This window comes from Mauremys reevesii, linkage group 6 (genome assembly GCF_016161935.1).
Source record: "Mauremys reevesii isolate NIE-2019 linkage group 6, ASM1616193v1, whole genome shotgun sequence".
NCBI classification, from domain to species: domain Eukaryota; kingdom Metazoa; phylum Chordata; order Testudines; family Geoemydidae; genus Mauremys; species Mauremys reevesii.
The window spans coordinates 110,057,545-110,083,274 of NC_052628.1; the positions used below are offsets into that span (position 1 = coordinate 110,057,545).

Here is a 25,730-nt window from a genome sequence, read left to right on the forward strand (position 1 = left end):
AACTGTAGTAACTGCACATACGTATTAAGTACACAATGACATACCATACTTTTTTTTTTCCTATTTAGAAAATAAATATATTTTTATTATAAAAAATATATTTTTAAATGAAAATCACATTCAACACATGGACATTATGACATTTAGCTTTTGATCAGTATCCTTTCTTTAGAGGAAAAATCCATTATTCTGAAGTGTTGTGTCTTACGTCTCAACTAATGAAACTGAGTTTGAAAATGAGTTGTTCACAGAGCAAACCCATCCTATAAAAAAAAAGTTATAACAAGGCCATAAAAAGCAAAAGCAATTTTGGCTTAGATTCCATTTACCAGTATACATCTTTGTTTGGAATCTCATCATGGAATATCAACAACACACACAACACAACACATTTAGAAGTAGATTTTTTTTTTTTTTTTTTTTTTTTTTTTTTTTTTTTTGAGAGAAAAAGAAGAGAAGACAGACAGCAGCACACAATGCAGATGCATCACTTAGCATAGTACACCATGTAGCATGTTGGCAAAACCTGAAAAGCATCTGGGGAATCTGAAAACTACATCCAACAACTCAGATTATTCAAGTAAGAAATGCTGTGAAAGCAGGTAAAGTACGTTTCCTGACTTCCTGCTGTTCTTTATCTCTCTATGCAAAGCAAAACAAGTGGACTGAGAGGTGAGTGTGTTGGCATGGAAGAGGGAGATTAGTATCTCACTGAACCAGAGTTTGTTTTTCCATCAACACTGTTAACTCCTATTAGTTAACAGCCACATCGATTCCTGAATGAAGTTATGCTGAACATATGACAAAGGTAATATGAAAAGAAAGTGTCTATCTTGACGTTTGGCTATATTCCAGGGGTTATTTCCAAAAAGAACAAAGGCACAGGTGGTCTAGTATTTTAATGTGGCCTTTGTTTTTATTCATAAAAAAGAATAGGAGCAGATTATAAAAAGAAAGGTTGGCAATGGCTATGCAAGTGTAAAACCTAATTTTCCGAAAGAGCTCAATTATGTTGGGTCATTAAGCACTGAAATGCATGATGGTTCAACATAGTCAGTGACAGAAAATCCTGGTGGGCACTTATACACGCAAAACAGCTTAAAAAATGACCCCGTTTTAAAAGCAGCATTCTTCAGATCAGTTTGGCTTTACAATCCACTAAAAGGCAGCACTCTGCCTCCCAAGGATAATGCTGTACAGTTCTCTTTCATCTTTAGTTTTGTTTTTTTTAATATCCTTTTAAATGCATCACATAAAGTAGCAAAAGAAGTTTCTGGTGAGGTTGGAATGGGGAGCAGGGAAGGTGTTTTTCACACTAGCCCCACATATAAGAAAGAAGACAGAACAAAAAAAAGCGTTAAAACTGTTCTTCCAGTTTCTGTTTCACAAAAGGCAGTGCCCTCCATAATGGAGAGGACAAGAAGTATGGTTTTCTATGACAACACTGGGAAATACTGATAAGATAAGGAGGGACACAAAAAGAAGAGAAATGGTGGGGAAGCTGTATGATCTCTCAAAAGAGTCAATACAAAAGCCTCCCTTTAAATCAGTTTAAGCCAGAACTGTGGCAAAGTTTACACAACAAACCCAAAATATCATAAAAACTACTGCAATATTTACATTCACTGTAAACAACAAAAAAGGCTCTTTTGAAGTGTGCTTCCCTAACTGAAGTGACTTTCCCTCTAATACTCCCTCCCCATTTCGACTGGATTGTAGTGTAACTTGCTTTCAGTCACTGCATTAGAGTGCAAAACTGTGCTTATCAAAAAGGGAAAAATGGTGTTTACATTACTAGCTTTCTTTCAGCAGCATACAGGATCTTTAAAATGTCATTAGTACATCACGTTCTTGTACACTAGTGTAGAAGGGTCTCCCAAAGATAAAGGAATGTAGACCAGGTTTGATCTTCTCAGCTAAAGCCATTATTATGTTAAGATCGCCCTCTGCTGTTAAGTCAAGGTCTATTTTTAAGTTACGGAGAGACTTAAAAGGCTTTTTTCCTTTCTGCCTGCAAGAGTAAAGAGAAAAACTGTTACAACACAGGAAGATTTCCCAGTGAACAAGAAATTCCCACCCCCTCCCTTCTATTATCTTTTTTACTTACGTATCATCCTCTATGTACTTTATAAGAGTTAAGGCTTTTCTATGAAGGACTAGCAGAAACTGGGCAAGGAAAGTACTCCTCAGAGACAAGCCAGGTTTCAAATGAAAGACCTGTTAAAAATTACAGTAGAAAACTAAATTACATGCAACTCAAGTTTCATTCCAGGAATGTGGAAACTAAAACACTGAACTAACATATATGTAACAGTTCCTAATTATGCTAAAGGAAATGTATAATCATGAAAGGATACATTTTAGACTCTATTCGGACAGATGTGATAAGTTAAGTTGTTCTGCCATTCTATTAAGACAAATCATGTTTTTGCTCTTTTTTACATTACTTGAAATGGAGCAGACTTGAGTGATTATACAATGCTGCAAGTTCAAGCAGTATTATACAGCAATAGGGGGTGTGCCTTGTTCTTCACAACTGTGTCTAGTATTTTCAATGTTATATTAGTACTGCAAATTAAGCTTGCAGTGTTTAATGGCCATCTATTTGAATTACACAGTTACCTATGCAGTGTTAAGTATCAGAGGGGTAGCCGTGTTAGTCTGGATCTGTAAAAGCGGCAAAGAATCCTGTGGCACCTTATAGACTAACAGACGTTTGGGAGCATGAACTTTCGTGGGTGAATACCCACTTCGTCGGATGCAACAATATGCAGTGTTGTTGTAGCTGTTTTGGTCCCACCTTGTCTCTATTACACAGTCAGACATTCTAAACTGAGACCAATTTCTAATTCTACACCTGGTTGGGTAACAATTCCCTGCTGAAAGGTACTGTTCTAGGCTGAGTGCACCTGGGATTCTAGCTCCCCCCCCACACACATTTTCAGCCTCCAAAAGTCACTGTAGTCATTTCTGGACACAGTCCCTCCAGTAAAGTACTTTCCAGAAAAAGACCACAGCTCAACAAAAATGGCATGTTGGCACTGTACATACTCCGTATTATATTACTTTTTGATTATTATAGTCATAGAATGACAGCTATTTTATAGGAACCTGTAATCAGCAGGTCATTACATTTCTGCACATGTTTAGAGGAATCTCTCTTGTACTACTATTGTTGTGCTTTCAAATAATGCAGGGAAGGATCCATTTGTGTTAAAATATTTGTTATATGAGAGTAGAGAATTGTTTTTCATCTTTTGCTCATTCTGAAAGAACAGCTGTTACCTGCTCCAGGAAGGCTTTTACTAATGTATCACGATGCAGGACATCCTGAAATACATTCCTGTAAAGAGACAACAAAGAAAGCATGACATAATGTGATAAGGAGGCACTAAATATATTATATTGGTGCCTGGTAATAGCATTATAGTTAAGGGTCTGACGGAATTTAAAACAAATTAAAAAAAAAGTCAGTTTTAGTGAATTATGATATGGACTTTATTTTAAAAAAGTTACTTTGGAATATGAAACCGAACTTTTTCAGCCCAGATGCACTTAACAAAAACCAGGTAAGCCAATGTCAGCTGTAAATGTACTTAGCTATATAGCATACTTATTTATTATTATTCAACCATAACAGATTGAATGGGATGTTATCAGTAATTTCATTGAGATGGAGTGCTAATGAAATACTGAGCAACAGGTACTATTTCTGAAGTGTTTTTAACCTCTTATAACCCATTCCCCATGAAGAAAACACAGGCTGTTTATCCTGATTGAGGAAAGCATTTGCTGAATAAAACAGAACTGTATTTTATATGAAAAGGTCTGACAAAATGCAACTACACTGTTATGCTGTCCTAAGCAGTACAATTTTGAAAGTAAGGATAGTACATACAAATCAGGAGTGAAGCTTTCATCTGTATGGATAGTGATATCCTGAGCCATCTCTTCATCTGAATTGGCTCTCCAAAATGCTGCCAGCTCGGACCTCATGTATCGCCGTTGGTTATAGATATGCTCATGGCAAGGGGGCATCTGCTTCACTGTGTTGACATCCACATCTATATGTGTAGTAGGATATGGAGCATACATTACTTGACGGAAGGGCAACACAAAGCTTCCAGTTGCATCCTGTTACAGCAAAAAAGAGTTAGAGACGTCTCCCAGTTACAAAAAAAATACAGGTATTTGAAACAACATTAAAGCACCAGTCTTAAGTTTAAAACAGCGTGTTTAAATGCATTTCATTTTAGGGGTCTGTGTGTTTATAATTCTAGTTAAACCCTGTTGTAAAACAGGGTGGTTGTTTAAAGTAACAGCATACACATAAAATATCAAAGTTTTTGGAGGGGGTGTTGGAAAATAGTGATGTGCACATCACTGCATTGTTTCATAACAGTCTTGTTGCTGGTAACACCCTTCCAGTTCTCATGCTGCATGATGCTTGACATTAAAGTGAGTTACAAAGCTGTATGGGAAAGGACAACAGCAACATCACAGCAATGAATGCAGCTTTAAGTGAGCAAATCTGCTACCAAGTGAATTGAACAGAGGTCAGGAGAGAATACCATACAGCATTATACAATATTTATCATGGAGGACGCATGACAGCATTTAACTTTATTCTTCTGAATTTGAGAAGTTTGCGCATGCACAAGTTTTTTTCCTTAAAAATATTTTCAGTGAAGAGATCATCATTTATCTTCACTCCTTGTAGAAAAGCTTTAGAAATTCTCTCAACACGTAAGTAGATAGTGCACATAATCAGCATTTGAAGTTAGGAACCCTCCACCCAAGTGAACACTTGCTATTGAGAACAAAGAACTACTTAGTTTACCTAGTTAGGAGGCAAACAGGTTGAGTTTTTATTTGGTTTTGATAAAAGGCATTGTCTCCCTCCAACGATATTGGTACTGCTAGGTAAATACAACAAACATTAAATGTAAAAATATGGTTCCCTCAGGTGCCTATGAAGCACCATCCACTCCTACGGCCCTTCATAAATATTTTGAAACTATTTTTCATAGTATGCTGGAGTGCTGGAGACTAACATTCTTTTTTCTGAGCCTGATTTAGCTAGCATATGCAAATTTTAAACTCTTGCCTATATGGGTCTAGGATCCCCCCAAAATAGTAAATCTATAGATTTATTCCCAAAGTGAAGGAACATGACAGAAACTATTCCTAAAGGGAACGGACAGGACAGAGGAAAAGTTTGCTTGAAATTTGTGCATCCCTAGAAACAGCTTTAAGTCATGGAATATAGGTAATAATTTATTACTTGTATTACCATAGCACCTAGGAGCTCTAGTCGTAGCCTAGGACCTCATTGTGCTATGAACTGTACAAACATCAAAGAAAAAAGGACAGTCCCTGCCTCACAATGCTCTCGCTCTAAGTATAAGACAAGATGCAACAGATGAATACAGACATATAGGAGAGAAATCATGGTTATAATATTAGCATCAGGAATCAACAAGTGAAGAGGACAAACTTCTTAAGACAACAATATATTTAGGTATTTTCAAGTTAAGATGATTATATTAAGAAATTGTAGGTTTCTGGATACTGGAGAAAAGAATTTAGAAAAAAAAAATCAGAAGTCACAATAAAATTGCCTTACCTTGAGCAATCCTTGTACAAAGAGTCCTGATTCATATTTGAAGGAAGATTCATTTCTACAGAGTCTGGAACACTTCCGTTCTGATGGAGTAAGAAACAGACACAATGTCCTCACTACCTGCAATACAAAAAGTTTTGCAAAAAATAGGCAGATGTATAGTAAAGAAAGTATTGATCTTAGAACACAATTCAGCACAGATTTCAAATAAGTGATTATCCAAGAAGTTCACCACACATTAGAAAAAAGAATGCTACAATTATGTCAAATAGTTACATACTGACATCTAAACGTTGAGGTATTAAAATTAAACCACACTCAAGACTATATATTAAATGAAAATAACAGAACAAATATTAAATGGAACATCTAAGGTGGCATAGTTTAATTGCTTAGAGTCAAGAAACACAGAAGTTTAGGTTACCACGGCAACATCAGCTTTGGCCATGTTGTACATCCAGTATAATTTTTATACTTTAATAAGTGTTCTAAATGCTCTTACTCAGAAGATGAGAAAAAGCATGGTCCATGCTGCACGGAACATACAGTGGAAATAGATAATGAGCAGCTGAATGACACGATGAAATAGAGTAGCAAATCAATTATTTGAGTTGTTCAGCAAATGTCTTGCTCAAAAGATGCTCTTGCTGTAGGAACTTTGACAGCGAATACTTATGTCAGAAAATGCAAAAGCCTGCTTTAATGATGCAGTGATAGGTGTTTTTGCATTTTCAGAAAAACGAATAAAAACCACTAAATCAGACTTCCTGAAGGCATAAGTATATGTTTATTTTAAGCACTCCGTCTAGCTGCACCATTAACAGAAACATAGTTCAAGGAGAGAGTATTTAGAAGCGCTGCTGTGGTTGTTACACAATATGCTCTTAACCTGTTTTCAGACATGCATTTCCCCAGCTTCTATTCTTTTAAAAAAAAATACTGTGTATGCACAGCATGCAATTAAGATGCCCATAATTTTTTCACTAATTCAGACTTCTTTTGCCACAATGATGCACATTTCATGATATATGTACATTCTCCTGCTTCTACAACCCCAAATTATTGCTGAATAGCCCTGTTCAGCAGCTTTTATCTGAGAGCTCAGTCATTTTATTTTTTCCTCTGTTTAATCTACTTCTCATTGCCTAACAAGGAAATTGTTAATCTGATCAGAGATGCTCTAAGTATTAAGCGCAAAAAAAAAGAAGAGCTACAGCTCTTTACTAATTAGTTATTTTAAGTATCATGTTTAGAATACATACGTATTTTATCTGAACAATGTACATATAGATTATTATTTAATATTGCAGTAGTGCTTAGGACTCCCAGTCATGGAGCAGGACCCTATTGTGCTAGGCACTGTACAAACTAATAAGATGACTGTACCAGCCTCAAAGCTTACTATAACCATGTCCTCTTGTTGTAAGCATATTATATTAATATTAGTGGGTACTACACACACCCACTTAAGAGACTGACTTCCAGAACTAAAAAGAAGTCTTACAATAAAGGAAAGTTCAATCTTGTAAAATAAACTGGAACTCAATAAGAGGCACACCATTAATTCAAAGCATAATCAAATAAAAGGACTGCATATGGATTTCTTACTTATAAATGGAGTTCTCTGAATATATTGCCTCTACAGAGCCACACTGCAGCGTCATGCCATAGTTTCATGAGACAAACAGCAGCAGTAGTAGTAAGTATTTACATTACTGTCAAACCCAGAGGCACCAATACAGATTGAAACCCTATTGTGCTGGGTGCTGTACAGACACACAAAGGACAACCCCAGCTCTAATAGCAGCGTACAGGTAGCAGTCATTAATGGCACACATGCCCCACACCTAAAATGTTCTAGGACTATATGTTACTACAAAGTCCTTCTCTCCATTCCTTCTCAGCTCCTCTGATTTAAAGGTGCAAATTAAAGGCCCCCCTTTTGGCGGAAGGACAGAGAGGCAATTCATCTGGAAAATTCAATTTACTGATAAAGATAGCTTTATTTTCTCCATCATGAGTTGCCTCTGCAATTCTCACTGTAGGAGATTAACTAGCAGTATTCACACTACGGGGGGGTGGACCGAAGAATGGCTTAATTAAATAGGAATCAAAGGACAGTCCTTCTGATCCAAGCATCTGATGTATCCCAGAAGAATGTAAGAAAAATGTTTTGTCAAAATATGAATTCAACTCCCAGCATCAACCTGCTATTTTAAGACACCTTTCTAATAAAAACACAAGGTGAGTAAATTAATATCTTTTATTGGATCAACTTCTGTGGGTGAACATGACAAGCTTTCGAGCTACACGAAATTCTCCTTTTCAGGTCCGGACGCCTCTGTGTAGCTCAAAAGCTTGTCTCTTTCACCAACAGAAGTTGGTCCAATAAATGGTATGTCACCCCCCTTCCCTCTCTAATATCCTGGGACCAACAATGCCACATCATCATGCCATTAACCTTTCTAATAGGGACTCTCAATACATGTAAAACTGGCACATCTGCATAACTGTAACCAATTTGTACATACAAATCCATTCAGAAAGCCTCAGAGTTAAAAGGGCTTCCTCCATTTCATTTTTCCAAACACAGCTGAGCAGGTTTTCTAAAAGTATTATTCTTTTAAATATGTAGATATGCAGGGTGGATTTGATTTAAATCACAATTTAAATCACTACTCAGGAAGACTCGATTTAATCATGGTTTTCTACATAAAAGTGCTTTCTTGTTGATTGTTATAACCTTGATACATATGCTTCACAATTCAGAGATAGATGTAGGTTTCATTTTTAGAAGGTACACTACATTTTTAAACAATGATTTATTTTGAAAACGTTTTTAGTTTTATAGCTATATCAGAAAATGAATAGGTGTTTGGTTATTTAATTTACCAAAGGTAATGGAAGCAGATATTTATGATGTCATTGGGAGGTGGACTATCTCCAATTCAACAGGTTAATCATTAGTATTTAGAGGATTTTCTTGCCATGCTGTATTAGAAGGAGAACATCACCAGACATTTAAATTGTTTTATTTAACTAAAACAACAACGTTAGGTATTCTGGATTTTTCTCTTCAACAGCAAACATATAATATTTAAAAAAAACAAGCATATGTCCCTCACTTCTCATATTTATCTCCAGACTTCTTCTCCTTGTCCAGATCTATTACGCCCCCAACAATCTTCTATTCATTGAACTTTTTGAAACTTTGCACTTTTATAGAGAGGTAAGGGATTGACTCTGTGTACACAAATTTGCAGAGGGACAATAGAGTTGAGGTCTGTTATTTCTCACCTCTATATATTATTTATTTATTTAATAACGTTTTTGCTGTTAACAAGCATGTTACCTCTAGAGACACAAATCCAGTGTGAGAAATGGAAAACCAAGCATCTCTGATGATATCTTCTAGACTGAGCACTGAGTCCCATTGGGAAGATAGAAATATTAACCTAAATAATCTATACAGAAGCCTGTGAACCCCATAAAATTGTTCCCAATCAATGAACTATTAGAACTTATTTACAAAACCTTTCTTAAACATTACATGAACATATTGTCTCATACTATAGAATCAGAATTTATAATTCCTATTCCATGATGAGATATCTTTGAATTATAATGTATCTTAATTAAAACTATCTTTAGATAGGTTTTTCCTCAAAAAGCATTTTATCAAAAAAAAATCCAACTGAAATAAAACAAATCCGATTTTTAAATTAAAAAAAATAATCATGGATTTTTATCCACCCTGTAGCTGTATAATCACCTGACAAGTCAGTAGGCTTAGGAAGAAACAGTTACTTACTGTAACTATGGTTCTTCTAGATGTGGTGCAGACATGTATTCCATTTAGGTGCGCATATGCTCAGCCCACCAGAACTGGATAAATGTGCCTAGCAGTACTTAGAGAGAGGTGGTATTGGCGCCTCATGGCTGTAGCCCCTTCCCCGGCTACATGAGGTGGTACTGCCCCAACCCTCCCTCCGTTCCTTTGCACCTGTCTTTTTTTCAAAAAGTGGTAGGTCTGGGGAGAAGGCAGTTTGCCATAGGAGTCTGCAACCAGTTATTCTTCTGATTAATGGTAGCACCACTGAGACGGCTGTCTTCAGAGAGAAAGCATAAAGAGCATTATCTTGATATTCCTGACCTTCCGCCTTAGTCCTCTTCCATTAAGGCATTCAGCCAATGCTTCCTATACTTTCTGATCATGGAGGTGTAGGTAGCATAAAGCATGCATCCTTTTGATAAGTTAGTTCCATAGACACTCCAGACAGCAAACATGCCAATCTACCAATGGGCATCTTTGCACCTGCACTTTGGATCCTTCGTGTTTCCACTGAAACTCAGAACCTAACTGAGTTTACTGACCAAGTCACTAACAGAATTCAGTTAGTCCTGTTTTATTTTTTACATTAAATTATTTAAAATATGTCATTTATTTATGATTAAGGCTATGAGGATCATGGGGAAACTACAGTACAAAACAGAAGTGCAAGGAGAAATCAAAGAACTGAGGGTGGAGACCTAGAAAATTTGCATATTACATATGCATGAGTGACTCAAAATAGTTTGGTGCTCATTAGATATTGTGTAAAGGCAATTTATGATCCAAAATTACAGCAAGTTTTACTCTGCAGTCAGGTATTCAATATGATAAAATTATGCATAGATTCATTTATTTAGATAAAATCCATTGCAATAGCTGAAGAGCTAAATGTTAATCCAGATGCCAACAGTTTATGCATATGGCTAATAAAAAAAAAATCTAATCCTAAAACTATAGCCTCATTTTCCATATTTTCATATACACAATAAAATAAATTAGTTGTTAAGAATTGTCAGAATACAAATGATAAATTATTTTTCATACTCAATTGCCAACCAATCATACAAATAAAAAAGCTCAGTAGTAATACAGTGCTGCTCCCTCCACATCAAATATATTTCAGGGAAATATAAAATGTAACTGAATAATATTTTACTTCTCATTAATTGCCACTTTTACATTACTGCAGATAATCTGCTGACAGTCCAAATACAATAATCAGAATCCAATTTTAAGAATTATAAAATGCATTTACCTTATTAACTTTCTCTGCACTGCTACCTACAACCACAGAGCAACCACAAGTCTGCAGGTGTGAACTGATGGCACTGCAAATTAAAATGAAATTCAGCTTAATAAATACAACAGACTACTCCAAAACAAGTGCTTCAACATAATTCTGTATGCAGAAATGAAAAACAAAAACAAAAAGAAGCAGGCTTCTAACAGACTTTTTTTTAGTTACATTACTAAACTTTTGGATTTTCATAACGTCTAGATTTTAGTACGATTCATTTAAGTAATAGCAATCTGATTTTTTAAATATTTCTATGAAGCCATCCTGGCTGAACTGAATTAAGTTACTGGAAGGCTAACTCAATTATGGGTTTAGTGTCGAAGAGTATAAGGTAATGTATTTAGATAAGCAAAAGTAAAACTATACCTTCAAATTAAGGGAACTTGAATTATTCTGTGATTAAACAGCTTTCTTTGGTAAAGAATATAGGCATGACAGGTTCTGAGTCTTGCTTCTTTCAATTACTAAACACATCACGGCTTTGATCCCACAAGCATCTGTTACCACATATCTCAGTACAAAAAACCAACAACAACAAAAAAACCAACACCACTTCAGGATCTAAGGTAGTACACAACACTGAAGAGTTCTTTGTATGTATGAATATACTTCTGCAGTTGCATTTTGGAATTCCACAAGGATGCATGACTGCTTAACTTACACGGTCAGAATTATTATAGTCACTTTGTCAAGTCCAATTTTTATTCAATGAACAAAAAAAATCAAAATATATACTGAAGACATAAGAAGTTTAAAATTTTAATCTGGCAAAAGCCAGGAAGCTCCCCTATTTCTTAAGGGCATAACTGAGTAGTGCAGCACAAGATGCTCAGCGGAACAGGCTATTTGCAATGTGTAGCTCTGGTGCATACACCATTTGGTTTACTGAATCAGTTACAATGCAGCTATTCAGTAATGAGAATATACAGTGAACAAGTGCTATTCTCTGTACCTATATCTTAATAAAAAAAAAAAGAGTGAGGTACTGTTATTTGTTGTACCGGAGCCATACTAATAGAATGATGCATTATTACAGGATCAATTTCTCTTGATGTGTCTTGGTGGAAATCAATTCACCTACAATAAACCATGTAGTGATATGCACTCAATGTGAAATTGTGCTCTGTAAAATCATGACTGGTGTGGAGAAAGTAAATAAGGAAGTGTTATTTACTCCTCATAACACAAGAACTAGGGGGTCACCAAATGAAATTAATAGGCAGCAGGTTTAAAACAAACAAAAGGAAGTATTTCTTCATGCAACGCACAGTCAACCTGTGGAACTCTTTGCCATAGGATGTTGTGAAGGCCAAGACTATAACAGGGTTAAAAAAAAAAAAAAAGAGAGAGAAATTAATGGAGGATGGGTCTATCAATGGCTATTAGCCAGGATGGGCAGGGATGATGTCCCAAGCCTCTGTTTAACAGAAGCTGGGAATGGGTGACGGGGGAGGGATCACTTGGTGATAATCTGTTATGTTCATTCCCTCTGAGGCACCTGGCATTGGCCACTATCGGAAGACGAGACACTGGGCTAGATGGACCTTTGTCTGACCCAATATGGCCATTCTTATATTTTTCTAAAAGCTAACTTGCCTTAAGATTGAAAACCTAAATAAATCCTTGCAATAAAGTGCTTTATGAACACTAAATGCTATGAAACTGCTAGGTATTATGAACACAGTCAATATTTTATTTGTGTAGTACTGAGTGTTAGGTGCTGTACAACACAGTGACAGTTCTATGAGCTACGGACTATCTAAATTCACCAGGCAATACACAGAGACGTTTTGAGGAATGACAGAAGATCAATAAAAGCAGCAAAGAGTCCTGTGGCACCTTATAGACTAACAGATGTATTGGAGCATGAGCTTTCGTTGGTGCATCTGACGAAGTGGGTATTCACCAACGAAAGCTCATGCTCCAATACATCTGTTAGTCTATAAGGTGCCACAGGACTCTTTGCTGCTTTTACAGATCCAGACTAACAGCTACCCCTCTGATAGAAGATCAATAAACGCCCCCATTAAAGATGGGAGTGTGTTATGTGATTTCCTAACACAAGAGACATTTGTGTACTGATTTACTAATGGTTAACTATTTTTATGTTAAAGAAAATGGAAGAATTAAACGTTCTGAGTACAGAAGAATGTGCATGACATTTATGGATTTGTCATTCTTTATCTGTGACTTTAACCCATGACTTTTCCTAAACTTCCTATGATATAACCACTACCTGACTTATTGTGTTAAGAAACTCAAAACCCTTTGTCTATGTCCCCCGCTTTATACTTTTAACAGTTTCCAGGCTCCTACGCCATTTTCAAAGTAATATAACCCTTATCAATTAATGCTTTATCTAAGCATGTCGTTCCAGTGATAATGAGCAGTTGTCCTATACTCATGCCAAAATGGGTTGATAGAGATCAGCATGCAAATTTTAAGAGCCATCAATCCACGACCATTCATTTAAAAAGGAAACAATCTTAATGATATTGCTTAGGCAGACATATAAAGAAGCGATACGAGCGCTAACGTCTCCTTACCCCAAATTAACCCTTAACCACCAATACAACTAGACTTTGCAGAATTGGATTTTTAAAAAATTATTTTGACATATACTGATGTTTATTTTTAACTATTTTTTCTATTTAAATTTTCACATTGGTGGGAAATTATAGGGAGAGGGGTTTCAGACAACAATTATTTAATGACAAACGATACTGAGATTCAAAAAGTTAAAAGCTTTGTTACTGGTAAAACACAAATTGTCAACATTTCATGTCAAAATATACAAAGCAAATATGAAATCAAATGCTTGCAAGCTCTTAAGCAGCATTTTTCTTACTTGATAATCAAAATTTACAGATAGACATTGATGGACAGATTTTTTTTGTTGCTTTGTGCATATCTGGAGAAATCAACATTTACCAATATAAATCTAATCCTTCTAAGCCTAAAAACAACCAATTAAGAGAGACTGGCATCATTTACTTTTAAAGTGGTTTCATAATAGCATAAAACAGAACAAGACCGTACCTGAGGAGAAAACCTTCATGGCAACTGTCCCCAATGTCATCATCATTTAACACTGTGTCACTTATCTGGAGTGCAAAGGAACAGAAAGAAGGGTTAGATGACGTGGTATAACAAGCCACATTAAAAACATTTTATTTTGGATTTTTAATGATATGTGGTGATAGCTTAAGTGAATTCTAGACAATCTCAGTTTCACAATTGTGAGGAATCAAGCATGTTTAAGACTCACAAAAATACAGCTCTTCCTGTTTTAAGCCATTAACCTCTGAAGGTCAACAGATATTGAGAGACAGAAAAGAGTAATTATATCGTCTAATCCATTTCTCCCCAGCTGAACCACCACTGATATCGTTCCCAACAGTATATTTTTAGTGCTTCAATCAAAATATTTTAAACTGGCCCAAGTAATGGTGTTTCCTCTCCTGTCCAGGGAAGGATTATTCCACATTCTAATAGATCTCACCATTACAACTCTTTCCCCTAATATTAATTTTATTTGATGACATCCTTTCCTTTCCCTTTTTAAAAAGCATAATACAGTTGACAGCCAATTTTGCTAAGTGTTGATCAAAAATTATTGCTACTACTCAGATATTTATGAGAAATTGCTATTAGCAAAAATACCGTTTAGGAGAGTTTCCTGTGCCAAACAGTTGAAGAGCATAATGACTTATGGTATCAATGATTTATATTACCAAAGGCAGCATTAATAAGAGTGGCATAGTTGCTTCCTTTTCAAAATGCAGCAAACATAAGGACTTACATTTATTTCTTCTGGAACACTGTGTGATTTCATAGATGAAAGAAGTTCCATTACAGGAATAACTTCTCCTGTCAGCATGGGAATGATGCTTTGGCCCTGTGCAATAAACAACATGTTGTGAAATAAAAGCATAGCATGCAGTATAGAAAGCTACTAGTAACAGAAATTTTTAACACTAAAGACATAATTTTAGCTTTTTTATTTTTTGGTGGGGAAGGTGGCAAGACCACAAGACTAGAAGGGAGCAGGAAACTGATACATATGTTTTTCATATATACATATGTTTTTCAGTTTTGCTCATCAAAAATAGCCAACTGGAAACAAGCAGCTGACCCAGTAACAAGAATGTTTATAATTAGTTTCAAGGCTTTTATTCTAAATACCCAATCAATTTGGCTTGACTTGGACAGGGTAGATCTAGAGGTAGGTGACTGTATCATAGTGTATTAGATATAATTATCAGTATTGTATTTCAAAAAGTACATGTTTTAAGAGACAAGGAGACAGATATAGGCTCATTAGCTAGATTAGCATCGGAATCAAATGATAATTTCTCTGATCTTATACTTTGCAACAAGCTCTCAGGTTGTGCTTTCACAAGTATTGCTTCAGAAACCAAATTTTCTTTGTAATCTCAGCCATGAAATCTATAATGACTTCTCTCTTGGACAGTTACAAGATAACAGTTACCAAGCATCAGTACTCTGATCCAGCTGACTAATGACCTAGCAAAAACCTACCCATGAGAAAACAAGGGTAGAAGAGTATAAATATAAGGAAGCTGCTACCTTTGGAGAACATCATGTTCAAGTAAGTGGCCTCCCCATTTCTGAAAGGTAATATTCTTCACAGATTTCCACTTTACCCATAAAGCGATGGGATATAATTTCCTTCAATTTGGTCAGAGCTTCCACCATCTTATCTTCACAAAGACTGCCTCCTGTGCATGGCAGCTCACTCTGCTAGTCCAAAAATATCTTCCTGGATCCCAAAAATAAACAGCAGTACCGACTTCCACAGTTCCAGTAATAGCTTTCTGATGGTATGCCATATGCAGTCAGTCAGTTACTCTTACCTGATCCTCCATTCTCTCCGTGCTTTCCAAGACAATCTTCTGGAAATGTTCTTGCCTCTCCTGAGAAAGAGAAGCAGTTAATTTTCACACAAGTTATAAAAGCTCCAGTATTTGGCTATACAATTATGCACCCATCAGTCAACTGGTAAATTTTCTTCCCTGTAGAGTCACACTTCTTTGATTCACATTTTGATGTTCAAGGCATTTTCCTTTATAGAGTTATTTTGTGGCAAATACTACCCCTCCACTCCCCATCACCCGTCCTCCCCATAAACCTCTAACTTGCGGGGGCGGGGAGGGGAAGCTGAAATAAAACAAAAATATCCTTCACTCTCTGATCACGAAAATGGATGGATCTGTCTCAGGGAAAATAAAGATGCTGAATTCAGCTATGCTGATTTTTACTTATTTTTTTCACCGCAAAGGAGTAAAGTTGTTCCAGTTAACAAAACAAGGGAAAAATACAATCTTCAAGAAGAGGAAACTTATTTGCTTTTGGGTTTTGTTCCATATCTTGAGATACTGGCAGATCTTTAATACATTAACTGTTCTAGAACTAAATATTGCAGACATCCATGGAAACGTCAAGCTACTTCACCACAGGATACACAAGAGGACACACTAAAAATTCAGTGAGAACTCTGGTAGCATCAAGTCATCAGAACCTCAGTAGTGAATATGATGATGAATGTAATCATTTACAACAATTCAGCATAATATGCTATGAAAACTTGGCCCTAATGAATGGCACAGTCAGAACAACATTATAGGCAATGAATATTCTGCATGCTCCAGAGATGTCTTCTTATAGAAGCTGAAGTGTTGCCACATCTTTTGCAGGTTTACTCATTAATCTCCTGTGACTGAGATACTCAAGGCTGATCAACTGCAGAACAGAAAGCTTATATACCTCCTCAGAATAGATGAGGAAAGAAACAAGTTAGAGTAGATTTCCTCCTGCCAATGATAAAACCTAAATGAATCCGAAACAAATGCCTGTGAAAAACAACATTGGTGCTATATAGATCCCTTAAAGGCACTTCCCCTCCTTGACTTAGGCTTCAATGAGAAATAACTTCCTTGACAAACAAGATTCTTGGTTTTAAAAAAAATTTCAGTCTTCATGTAGTTGAAACTGAACAAATTACTAGAATCCCTTTTCTCTTTTGAAATACAGCTGCTAGGAATTATTGGACAAACACATAAAACTTCAAATATCTAGCTCTTACAAAGCTAAACAAGATTCTAGACCTATTTGGAATGACTTCTAAACAGTTGCTTGTCTGTCTATGTCCAGCATTCTAAACGTTGCTCTGCATACATCTGAATCTAAGTGGATATGTCAATGCAGGATGCTATTTCAAATTCGTAGCGAGTTTCTCTCTCCTAATACACTCTGGTTGGAACTGCTGACCATCCTATGACAAAACTCTTGAAAACCTGGAAGACAAGGTATCCGGTAGGAATACCTACGCACACTGGTGGCATCAATTAAGGCAAGACTTCAAAACATTTGTTTTCCATTTTAACCTGGCTTGTTGGGTTAATTGATAACTGATGCAGAAATCTACCTTTGTTCCAAGAGACACAGTATTACACATTTTCCCATTTTAATAATTAATATTTAAAATTTATATTATTATGCCCAGAAACTGTCAGACACTGGTATCTAAAATGTATACAATGCTATATTTGTAATCTACATTTTTAGAGCATCTATCACTGGGGTGTCTCTATTGCGGGCAAGGATTGAGCTGGGATACAGATAACGTATGTAGAAGGGTTCATAACTGCACAAAAGAAAACACAGATAAATAACTTTCTTTCAGAGCTTGGCACTCTGCCACTGAGTCTGTCTGTTCCAAGAACAGCTGGTGAGAAAATAAATAAATAAAGTCAAAGATCTCACAACTAGTTTTCTGGGGTTGACAGAACATTTTCTGCAAGTTCCAGTGCAGCTACAACTCCATGATTTCATCATGAAAATCTTTAAATCTGTACATCAGGAAACAAATATATGACTGCTTCCAAAAATGAAGCATCATGTTGAGTTTGATCATTTTGCCTCAAAAAGGTCAAAGCGTAGAACACCACAAAACGAATTAAAGATCTGTCCACAAGCACAAGACCATGATAAATATAACTAACCTATGGTTGTTACAGAATTAACTGCTAAACAACATATTTGAGTTTTAGGAGATAGGACTGGGCATGAAATATTTGACATTGCCCTCATCTAGAGAAAATGAGAGTTTAAATACCTATTCTTCCTTTGTACAGTATGACAAAAATATCAAGACTAGACATGCTGGAAGACAAGTTTCCACAGGCTATCCTATGGAATCAATGAGTACTCGGACAAAATGGGAATTAGGAGATAAATTACTTGAGTCTCCTACCTCAAAAATAGAATCAAATAACTTTTAAGAGGTGCTCTTTTATAAAAGTTTTTTTTTAATTGTCTAGGTCCTAGTACAAAAGATAAAACTAGAATTTCCCCCCCATCAGACACTTTAAAACAATGTCAAAATTTACCACTTTTTCAAGCAAAATTATAAGACACTTATTAGCTATGAAGCACTGGGATTCTCTTGCACAACAAAATTATACTGAAACAACTTTTACTGTATGAAGATAAAGCAGCTTTTCCTTTTTTTTTTTCCTAAAGCATATTCAGTCTGCAAATAAGCTTTTACAGCAAGACCGGAACTGAGTTATGTAATCCTTGCACACAATTTGATTAATAAAATTGCCTTTGGGATTCCAAATGAACTGTACTTGTACTAAGTGGGAACTTGTGTCTTGAATCCTTGATTTTTGTTATGAAAGTGTTTTTTTTTCATTTCCCTTAGTTCTGTTAGTTTTATGCAATGTTCCTGTTTTATTCTAAAAGTTCATATTTTCTTGTCATTTTAAGTACTTACGTTAGTCATCAATATGTCTCAAAAACCCTATGTGCAGGATGTTAATACTCTGTCTATTGATTCAGCTTACTCAGCTTTTCGTGTTTTGGAATCAAACACACTAATAGCATCTTTCCAAAAGGTGTTGAGGACGTATAGATCCAAGTACCTTTAAAGGCTCATATACATTCTCTTAGCTGGAGCTTCAGTGCAGCATAAGGAAATTACACAGGGTTTTTTGTGCCCACAGTGTTTTATTTTATAAAAATAAAAACAACACCATTTTTATCATAAGCACGGGGAGGTAAAAAATGTTTCCATAGAAGGCTAGCATTAACTGAATAGAACTGTAGGGGATTTCAGGCAAGTCGTTACCAGCCCTGATAGGAGCTGCATGCACTCAGGAGCAGGCCCTGAATTTGGTAGCATTAGGATCAACTTTTAACATACAACTCCAGCAGTTGTATTGAGGTAGAGATTTTATTTATAGATCTAAGCGAGTTTGTTTCTTGGATTGTTATGTAATGTGACTCAGGGAGATAGTTGCCTTTACAAAGCATATACCTATTTTCTATACAATGCAAGTTCTCTGTGTTGATTAAAGGTCTTATCAGGTTTTTAACATTTGGTTGCAATGAAGAACAAACCTACCTTATGCATCCATATTCTTCCTTTCCTTATAATATGCGTTAACCTATCAACACACACTCTGTGAAGAGGAAGATAGAAGCCAAGTTCACTTTGTGGAAGTATAATTGATAGTCCATATGTACTTCTGTCCCCATTCCAGTTTCCATCAAAGATTAATGACACAATAATTACTCCTTTTTCTGCCAAGACAAAAAACTTCACATCTATTGCTCCACTCTCTGCATTCCTAAGTATTTCCCCATTCAATGTGTGATTTGCAAGAAAAGTTATTTCTCCATCACTGAGAAGCATCTGTTCTGTCTTTGGGGCCCAGATGTGTCTGACTCTAGGTCCAAGAATATTGTCCCAGTAGGCAAAAGTAGCAGCTAGTAATGGTGAGTCCCCATTCAAGGAGATCTCTGTCTTGGCAACAGCAGGAGAAGGAGGTGGACAAAGAGCTGACATGACTGCTTCTTAACTGTCACATCATAGAGATTTTTTCCATCACCTAGAAAAAAAGTTTTAAAAGAGGAAAGAGATTAGCACTGGTTATTTGTTTGCCCCTTTTCTTCTTCACTAAACAGATGACAGACAAGTTTTGATTTCTACCTTACGCATCTATTCTAATCTCTGTGTATGGATGAAGTCTACAAGCACACTTTTGACTTAAGTATAGTTTGACTTATGTAACAGATTTGTTACATACCAGTGGGATAATAAAATATATCCTGTGTTTGAATTTAAAGACCTAATTGTTGATTAAGGCTCTTTCAATTCCCTATATGAATACACTAAAACCAATTAGTATACATCACATATGAAGCTACAGCTAATTTTTGAGAAATTACATATACCTTGAATATTTTCATGAAACTCACAAATCAAGTTTATGTGCCAGACACTTAATTTACAGTGTTTATTTCTAATTAAAAAGCTGTAAATCTTGACCATTTTATTTGTAAATGATATCTAGATACCATGATAACAGACAATTTATAAATGCTATTTAATAAATACAGATACCACATACTATTATTAACGGACAGACGTGGTATAATCTTGGCATATGTTGTCTCTCTGCCCCACGCACAAACAAAAGAATAATGAAGTTAAAATCACTATTGATTTAGTGAAGAGCCATATCTTCCCCATATGAGTAAGAAAGGTTTCTGCTCAGAAAGGACCTAACACTCAACCGCTAAAGGATCTCTCTTGAATCAGTTATAGTTATCTACATCCTGCAATTTCTGCACATAAGCATCAATTGCTACTGCTGTTTATAATGTACAGCTAAAGAAATTTCTTCCACAAAAGTCAGATTGTTTTATTCGTCTCTGCAAAAAATATTATAAGTGCTTATACACTTAAAAAATAGCACATTTGCTTAAGTATTTTCCAGTCCTGCACTGAGAACCATGCAGGCAGATCTATGAGTCCTTGCAGTTTTCAGAGCATGACTGGAGCTTAAAAGAAGAAAAACATTCATTTACCAAGTTCAATTTCTTAAAACAGAATACATAGCGTAATGACAGATGCACTTCTTAGATTTGTTTGGGCATAAGCACAGTTTGACACTATTGCCTCACCCCCAAAAGTGTCAAACTGTACATGCCTCAAAATGTAAATAATTTTAGGAAATACAGACTTGTTCATAGTCAGACTACATATACATTTGGGGTGTGCAACAGATAAAGCATATATTAAACTGCAACATTCCGCATACAGCCTGCAGGAAAGACACTAGCATATTCCAAAGAGAAAACTAAAGACTCTGACATTTAAGGTTGCTTGCCACAGAACTTGAATTGGGATTGAGGGGAAACAGATGTTTTATAAACTAATCAAACAAGCTTCAAAACATGTCTGAAGCAGGTAAATCAGGGTTTACTTCACAGATATGTTGGACTTGCAGAGTTCAACACAATGAGGATCAACATATTAAAAAAAAAATGGTGAGTCAGAAAAAAATCCCTCACAATGAAGAAACAACAAGGAGTCCCTGTGGCACCTTAGAGACTAACAAATTTACCTGGGCATAAGCTTTCGTGGGCTAAAAGCTTATGCCCACACAAATCTGTTAGTCTCTAAGGTGCCACAAGGACTCCTCACTGTTTTTGCTGATACAGACTAACACTGCTACCACTCTGAAACCCGTCACAATGGAGAAGAACTCAAGATAGCAGGATATTAGCAGTACTAATGGAATTTGACAGTACCAACCCTAGGCACTTATTAAATTACTATTGACATTTTTTCATTCTTAAAGCACAAGACCCTGAGTTATCCAGGTGCTGACTACTGACTCTTTCAAACAGCTCTAGTGCTTTCTGGTTTTAGTGACTTATGCAAATTTCAGAAAGTTTTTCTCCTTCATCCTACCATCTACAATCAGATTCATTTTATTTAAAACATAACACTTGAGTGGCTTATTATCATTACACCTGGCTGAAAAAAGATACCTTTTCTCAAAAAAAGGTTTTTGACCAGCTCTAGTTGTAATATTTTTGCACTAAGTGGTATATTAAACAAAAACTGAACTTATCCCAAGTGTTTGTCTCTTCTCCCTAGCCTATTTTTGTCTACACCTGAAATGCTACAGCAGCACTGCTGCAGCTGCACCACTGTAGTCCTTCAGTTACTCCTGAGGGCATTCTGCACCAAAAAATTAAAAATTGTGCAAATTTTATTTATTAAACAAATTTGGAAACTCTAGCATGGCACTAGGGAGCACAGACCACTGGCTGCACAGAGATGGGAGATCACTGTGAAGCTCCCCATGGGTCAGACTCAGCAGTGAGGCTGCACCCAACCCTGTCACAGCGCAAGGACTGGGCCTGCCCCAGAAACACCCCAGGGCCCTGCCCCTCTGTGCCAGGTGCACCAGGTGGGGACAGGGAGGCTCAACAAGGCAGGATCCAAGTGTGGAGGGATCGAGGTGTGAGTTGAGAGGGTTTTGCGTAGGGCAATCTGGATGCGGGCAGCTCAGTGTGGGATCCAGGTGCAGGGGGAGATCTGAATGCACAGGGGGCTTGCTGGGGGGGTCCTGGATACAACAGTAATGGGACTCTGCAGGGGTGTCCAGATGCAGCTGGTTGGGACTCAGTGGGGTGGGGGAATCTGGGTGGCTTGTCTAGGTGGTTCAGGTACAGGGGGAGTGAGACTCATGGGTGGGGTTTCTGAATGCAGGGGGAGGGGTGATGCTTGGCAGAAGGGTCTGCGTATGAAGGGGGCTGGATACACGGGAGTTGGATGAATGGGGGAGCAGCTACCTGAACAGGGGGGATCCATCCCCCTAGAGCTGAGGCGCAATGGGTGCAGGAAGTGGGGGCGGAGCAGGGGGTGAGTTTGCAGAGCTTCCTTCAGCTGGAGGGAAAAATCTGGGGGTGGATCTGACCCGGCCCCAGATGCTATGCAAGGGAAGAGGAAGTTCTGTCCTCCCCAGCCTTAGCAGCTGAGCCCGGTGCAGAGTAGGAGCCACCAGTCGGGTCATCCCCCATCCCTCCTCTTGCTCCACAGTGATTTACCTCTTTGCCGGCTGCCTTGGGCCTCCGAAACATACTGCTGGAGAGGGTCACATGACTGCTCTTGTGGCTTCCCTGTCAGAAAGTCATTTTTCTGCAGGGAAGCAAAGTAATCTGCGGTAGAACATAAATTCTGTGGATGCGCAGTGGTGCAGAATTCCCCCAGGAGTAATTGAGTGTATACTACCTACGCCTAAGAGGGCATGTGACAAATCCACACCCTGATTGACACAGTTAAGCCAATTTAATTTTCTAGTGTAGACCAGGCCTCTATCTATATCTGAAGCTTTGGCTACACTTGCATTTCAAAGCGCTGCCGCGGCAGCGCTTTGAAGTGCTAAGTGTAGTGCTAAGTGTAGTGCAGTGCTAAGTGTAGTGCTAAGTGAAGTGCTAAGAGAGCTCTCCCAGCGCTGTCTGTACTCCACCTCCCTGTGGGGAATAACGTACAGCGCTGGGAGCCGCAATTTGCAGCGCTGGGGAGGGTGTGTTTTCACACCCTGCTGCAGCGCTGCAAATTTGCAAGTGTAGCCAAGGCCTGAGAGTCTCTTCCTCTTTGTATTCCACTGTCTATTTTCATTTATTCTGCAACAGTAATTTCATCTCTCCATTCCACTCCCTTTTCCTGTGTTGTATGCACTTTCCCTTTCAAGCTCTCCCTCTAGTTTTCCCCCAAAAATCTCCTCTCTTTTCTCATAGCCTCAATCTCTTCATTTTCTAAAAGAGTGTACTGACTTAAATAAAAGCAATTTAAATCACCAATTTTAATCATTATTTAAATAATCAATTTTAATTCATTTTTGTGCTTGTAAATTCTTTCTTTAGGAAAATAACTATTTATTCTCACAGGCTGGTAACTATTAAGCTATGTTGATTAAAAACTAAGCCTTTGCACTAAACTTGGTGCTTCTTAATGTTAACCAGGATACGCTGTATTTATACACATTTTAAGTTATTTAACATAACTTACATTTATTCATATTCTTTTATATATTATTTTGTTAGAAAATGGTGTATGACATTTTTTACTTGATGAAATTCTCTAATGGAAATTCAAACAAATTTTTTTAAATGCTGATTCATAAGAAAAAAGTTTATCAAAACATATTTTGCATTTAAAACTAACATTTATTAAACAAAGGAATTATTAGCTGCCATTGGTGAACTGAATTGATTGTTTCTGATCATCATGTCCTCCAAGATTTTAGAACTATTAGATCTCATGCTTATACCCAATTTTTATTCATAGACTGGAAAACAAGTTTTCTTGCTTCTTCAACTCACAATTGGTTTCTTAAACTAGTCACTGAACTAGTTGAATGAACTGAAGAAAATATTCTCTCTGTCCCGGCAGAAGAGGCTACTGCTGTCAAAAAACTGGCAAGTGACTTTTGTCAGCTCTGTGGTTTGACTTTCTTTATTACAGCAGCAAACACATACAAAAAATATTAAGCAGTATTTCATTTAAATTTCAATAGATTGTAACAAGCTGAGGCCTTAACATAGATTGTCAATTTCAAATTTAACTTTAAATTATATAGAATTCAGATTTAACTAAAAACAATGTATTTATTCTTTGAAGGAGAGACGCTACTGAGTTATCCAGCCTCTCCCTTCTAACAGGTTATTCTGACTGGAGTGAAATCTGCAAAGCTCAAGCAAATGCTTACCCAACAAGGAGAAGAAAGGCACCACAGCACGAAAGGAGGAAGGGGTGTGAAAGTTACTGCACAGCCTGTGAGGCAGATCCCGCCTTACCTCAGTGTCAAAGCCACAGAGGCACGAAAACATACGCTCCCAAAAGCAATGAGACACACTTGACTGGAGAAGGAGGCTACTCACTGCACCAAGGCGGGCAACAGAGCCATGCCCCGCTCACACCACCACCCGCCTCTAGTGTGTCGCTAGAGCTCAAGGCGCTTCGCAAGGGCGGTCGCTCTCACGACCCCCTACTTCTCAGACGGAGAAACTGAGGCACGGACGGGTGAAGTGAGGTGCACACGCTCACCCACCAGGCTAGAGGCCGAGCCCAGGTCTCCCATGCCCCAGTCCAGGGCTCGGCCCACCGGGCCCGGGCTGCCTCCCTGTAACTCTCCTTCGCACAGCCTCCCCCGGCCCCGGCCTCGGGGGCAGCCCCAGCCGCGCAATGTCCACGGCCCCGCCCCCCTAGGAGGCGCCCGCTGTCCCTGACGGCAACGGCCACAACGTTCCCCTCAACCCCTGCGGGGGAGGGGGACTCGCCCCAGTTATCCGCCCGCTCAGCCTCACCTGCGCAGCCGCACTCCCCTCAGCCGCGCGCCGGAACCACCACACTGTACGGACACACAAGCCACGCTCGCCGCCGGCCTCAGGCAAATCCCCTCGCGCATGCGCCTCCGCGCCCCTCGCCCGCGGGCCCGTCTGTCTCGCGGGCGCCCGCGCGCTGGCCGCCGTGGCGCGCGGGCTCCCCCCTGCCCCCGCTCCCGCACGCGCAGGCGCGCGAGGCCGGGAGAGAAGCCACTCCGTGCGCGTGAGCGTGCTGCTGCTGCTGGCGCTGCCCCGTGGCAGTATACGTGTACGGAGAGGGCTGCAGGGTCGTGGGAGGTTACTGTGTAGCACTGATGTTTGCAACCCCTCAGCTTTCAACCCCTGCCCAGCATAAAAAACATGTTAGTTAGCTCATAATTCATTAAAAATAACGGGTACATGGCAGAGGTGCATTGCTGGCACATATCACATTGGTAGACAGGGGCGGCTCTAGGTATTTTGCCGCCCCAAGCACGACAGGCAGGCTGTCTTCGGCGGCTTGCCTGAGGGAGGTCCCCGGTCCCACAGATTCGGCGGCCCGCCTGTGGGAGGTCCGCCAAAGCCGCAGGACCAGCGGACCCTCCGCAGGCATGCCGCTGAAGGCAACCTGCCTGCTGTCCTTGCGGCGACAGGCAGAGCGCCCTCCGCGGCTTGCCGCCCCAGGCACGCGCTTGGTGTGCTGGTGCCTGGAGCTGCCCCTGTTGGTAGATGTGCAGGTGAACGAGCCCCTTGTGGTGTGGCTTAGTGAAATTCTTTGTGGGGTC

General features: G+C 38.3%; 1 protein-coding gene across 4 annotated transcripts; it reads right to left on the minus strand.

Moving 5' to 3' along the window:
• Positions 1–446: 446 nt before the first annotated feature.
• On the minus strand, positions 447–25,082 carry C9orf72 (C9orf72-SMCR8 complex subunit). 4 transcript variants are annotated; one of them, XM_039543528.1, is made up of 11 exons: positions 24,949–25,082; positions 19,184–19,670; positions 15,630–15,689; positions 14,555–14,650; positions 13,792–13,856; positions 10,711–10,783; positions 5,627–5,743; positions 3,899–4,134; positions 3,286–3,343; positions 2,108–2,217; positions 447–2,011 (listed from the first exon to the last, which is right to left on the minus strand). In XM_039543528.1, exons 2-11 carry the CDS (start codon positions 19,625–19,627, stop codon positions 1,825–1,827), a joined length of 1,446 nt encoding a protein of 481 aa, XP_039399462.1. In that variant the 5' UTR covers positions 19,628–19,670; positions 24,949–25,082; the 3' UTR covers positions 447–1,824. The 4 variants fall into 4 exon arrangements, with proteins under 4 accessions (XP_039399462.1, XP_039399463.1, XP_039399461.1 ...); XM_039543529.1 differs by lacking the exon at positions 24,949–25,082 and adding an exon at positions 24,439–24,882; XM_039543527.1 differs by lacking the exon at positions 24,949–25,082 and adding an exon at positions 24,351–24,881.
• Positions 25,083–25,730: the final 648 nt, after the last annotated feature.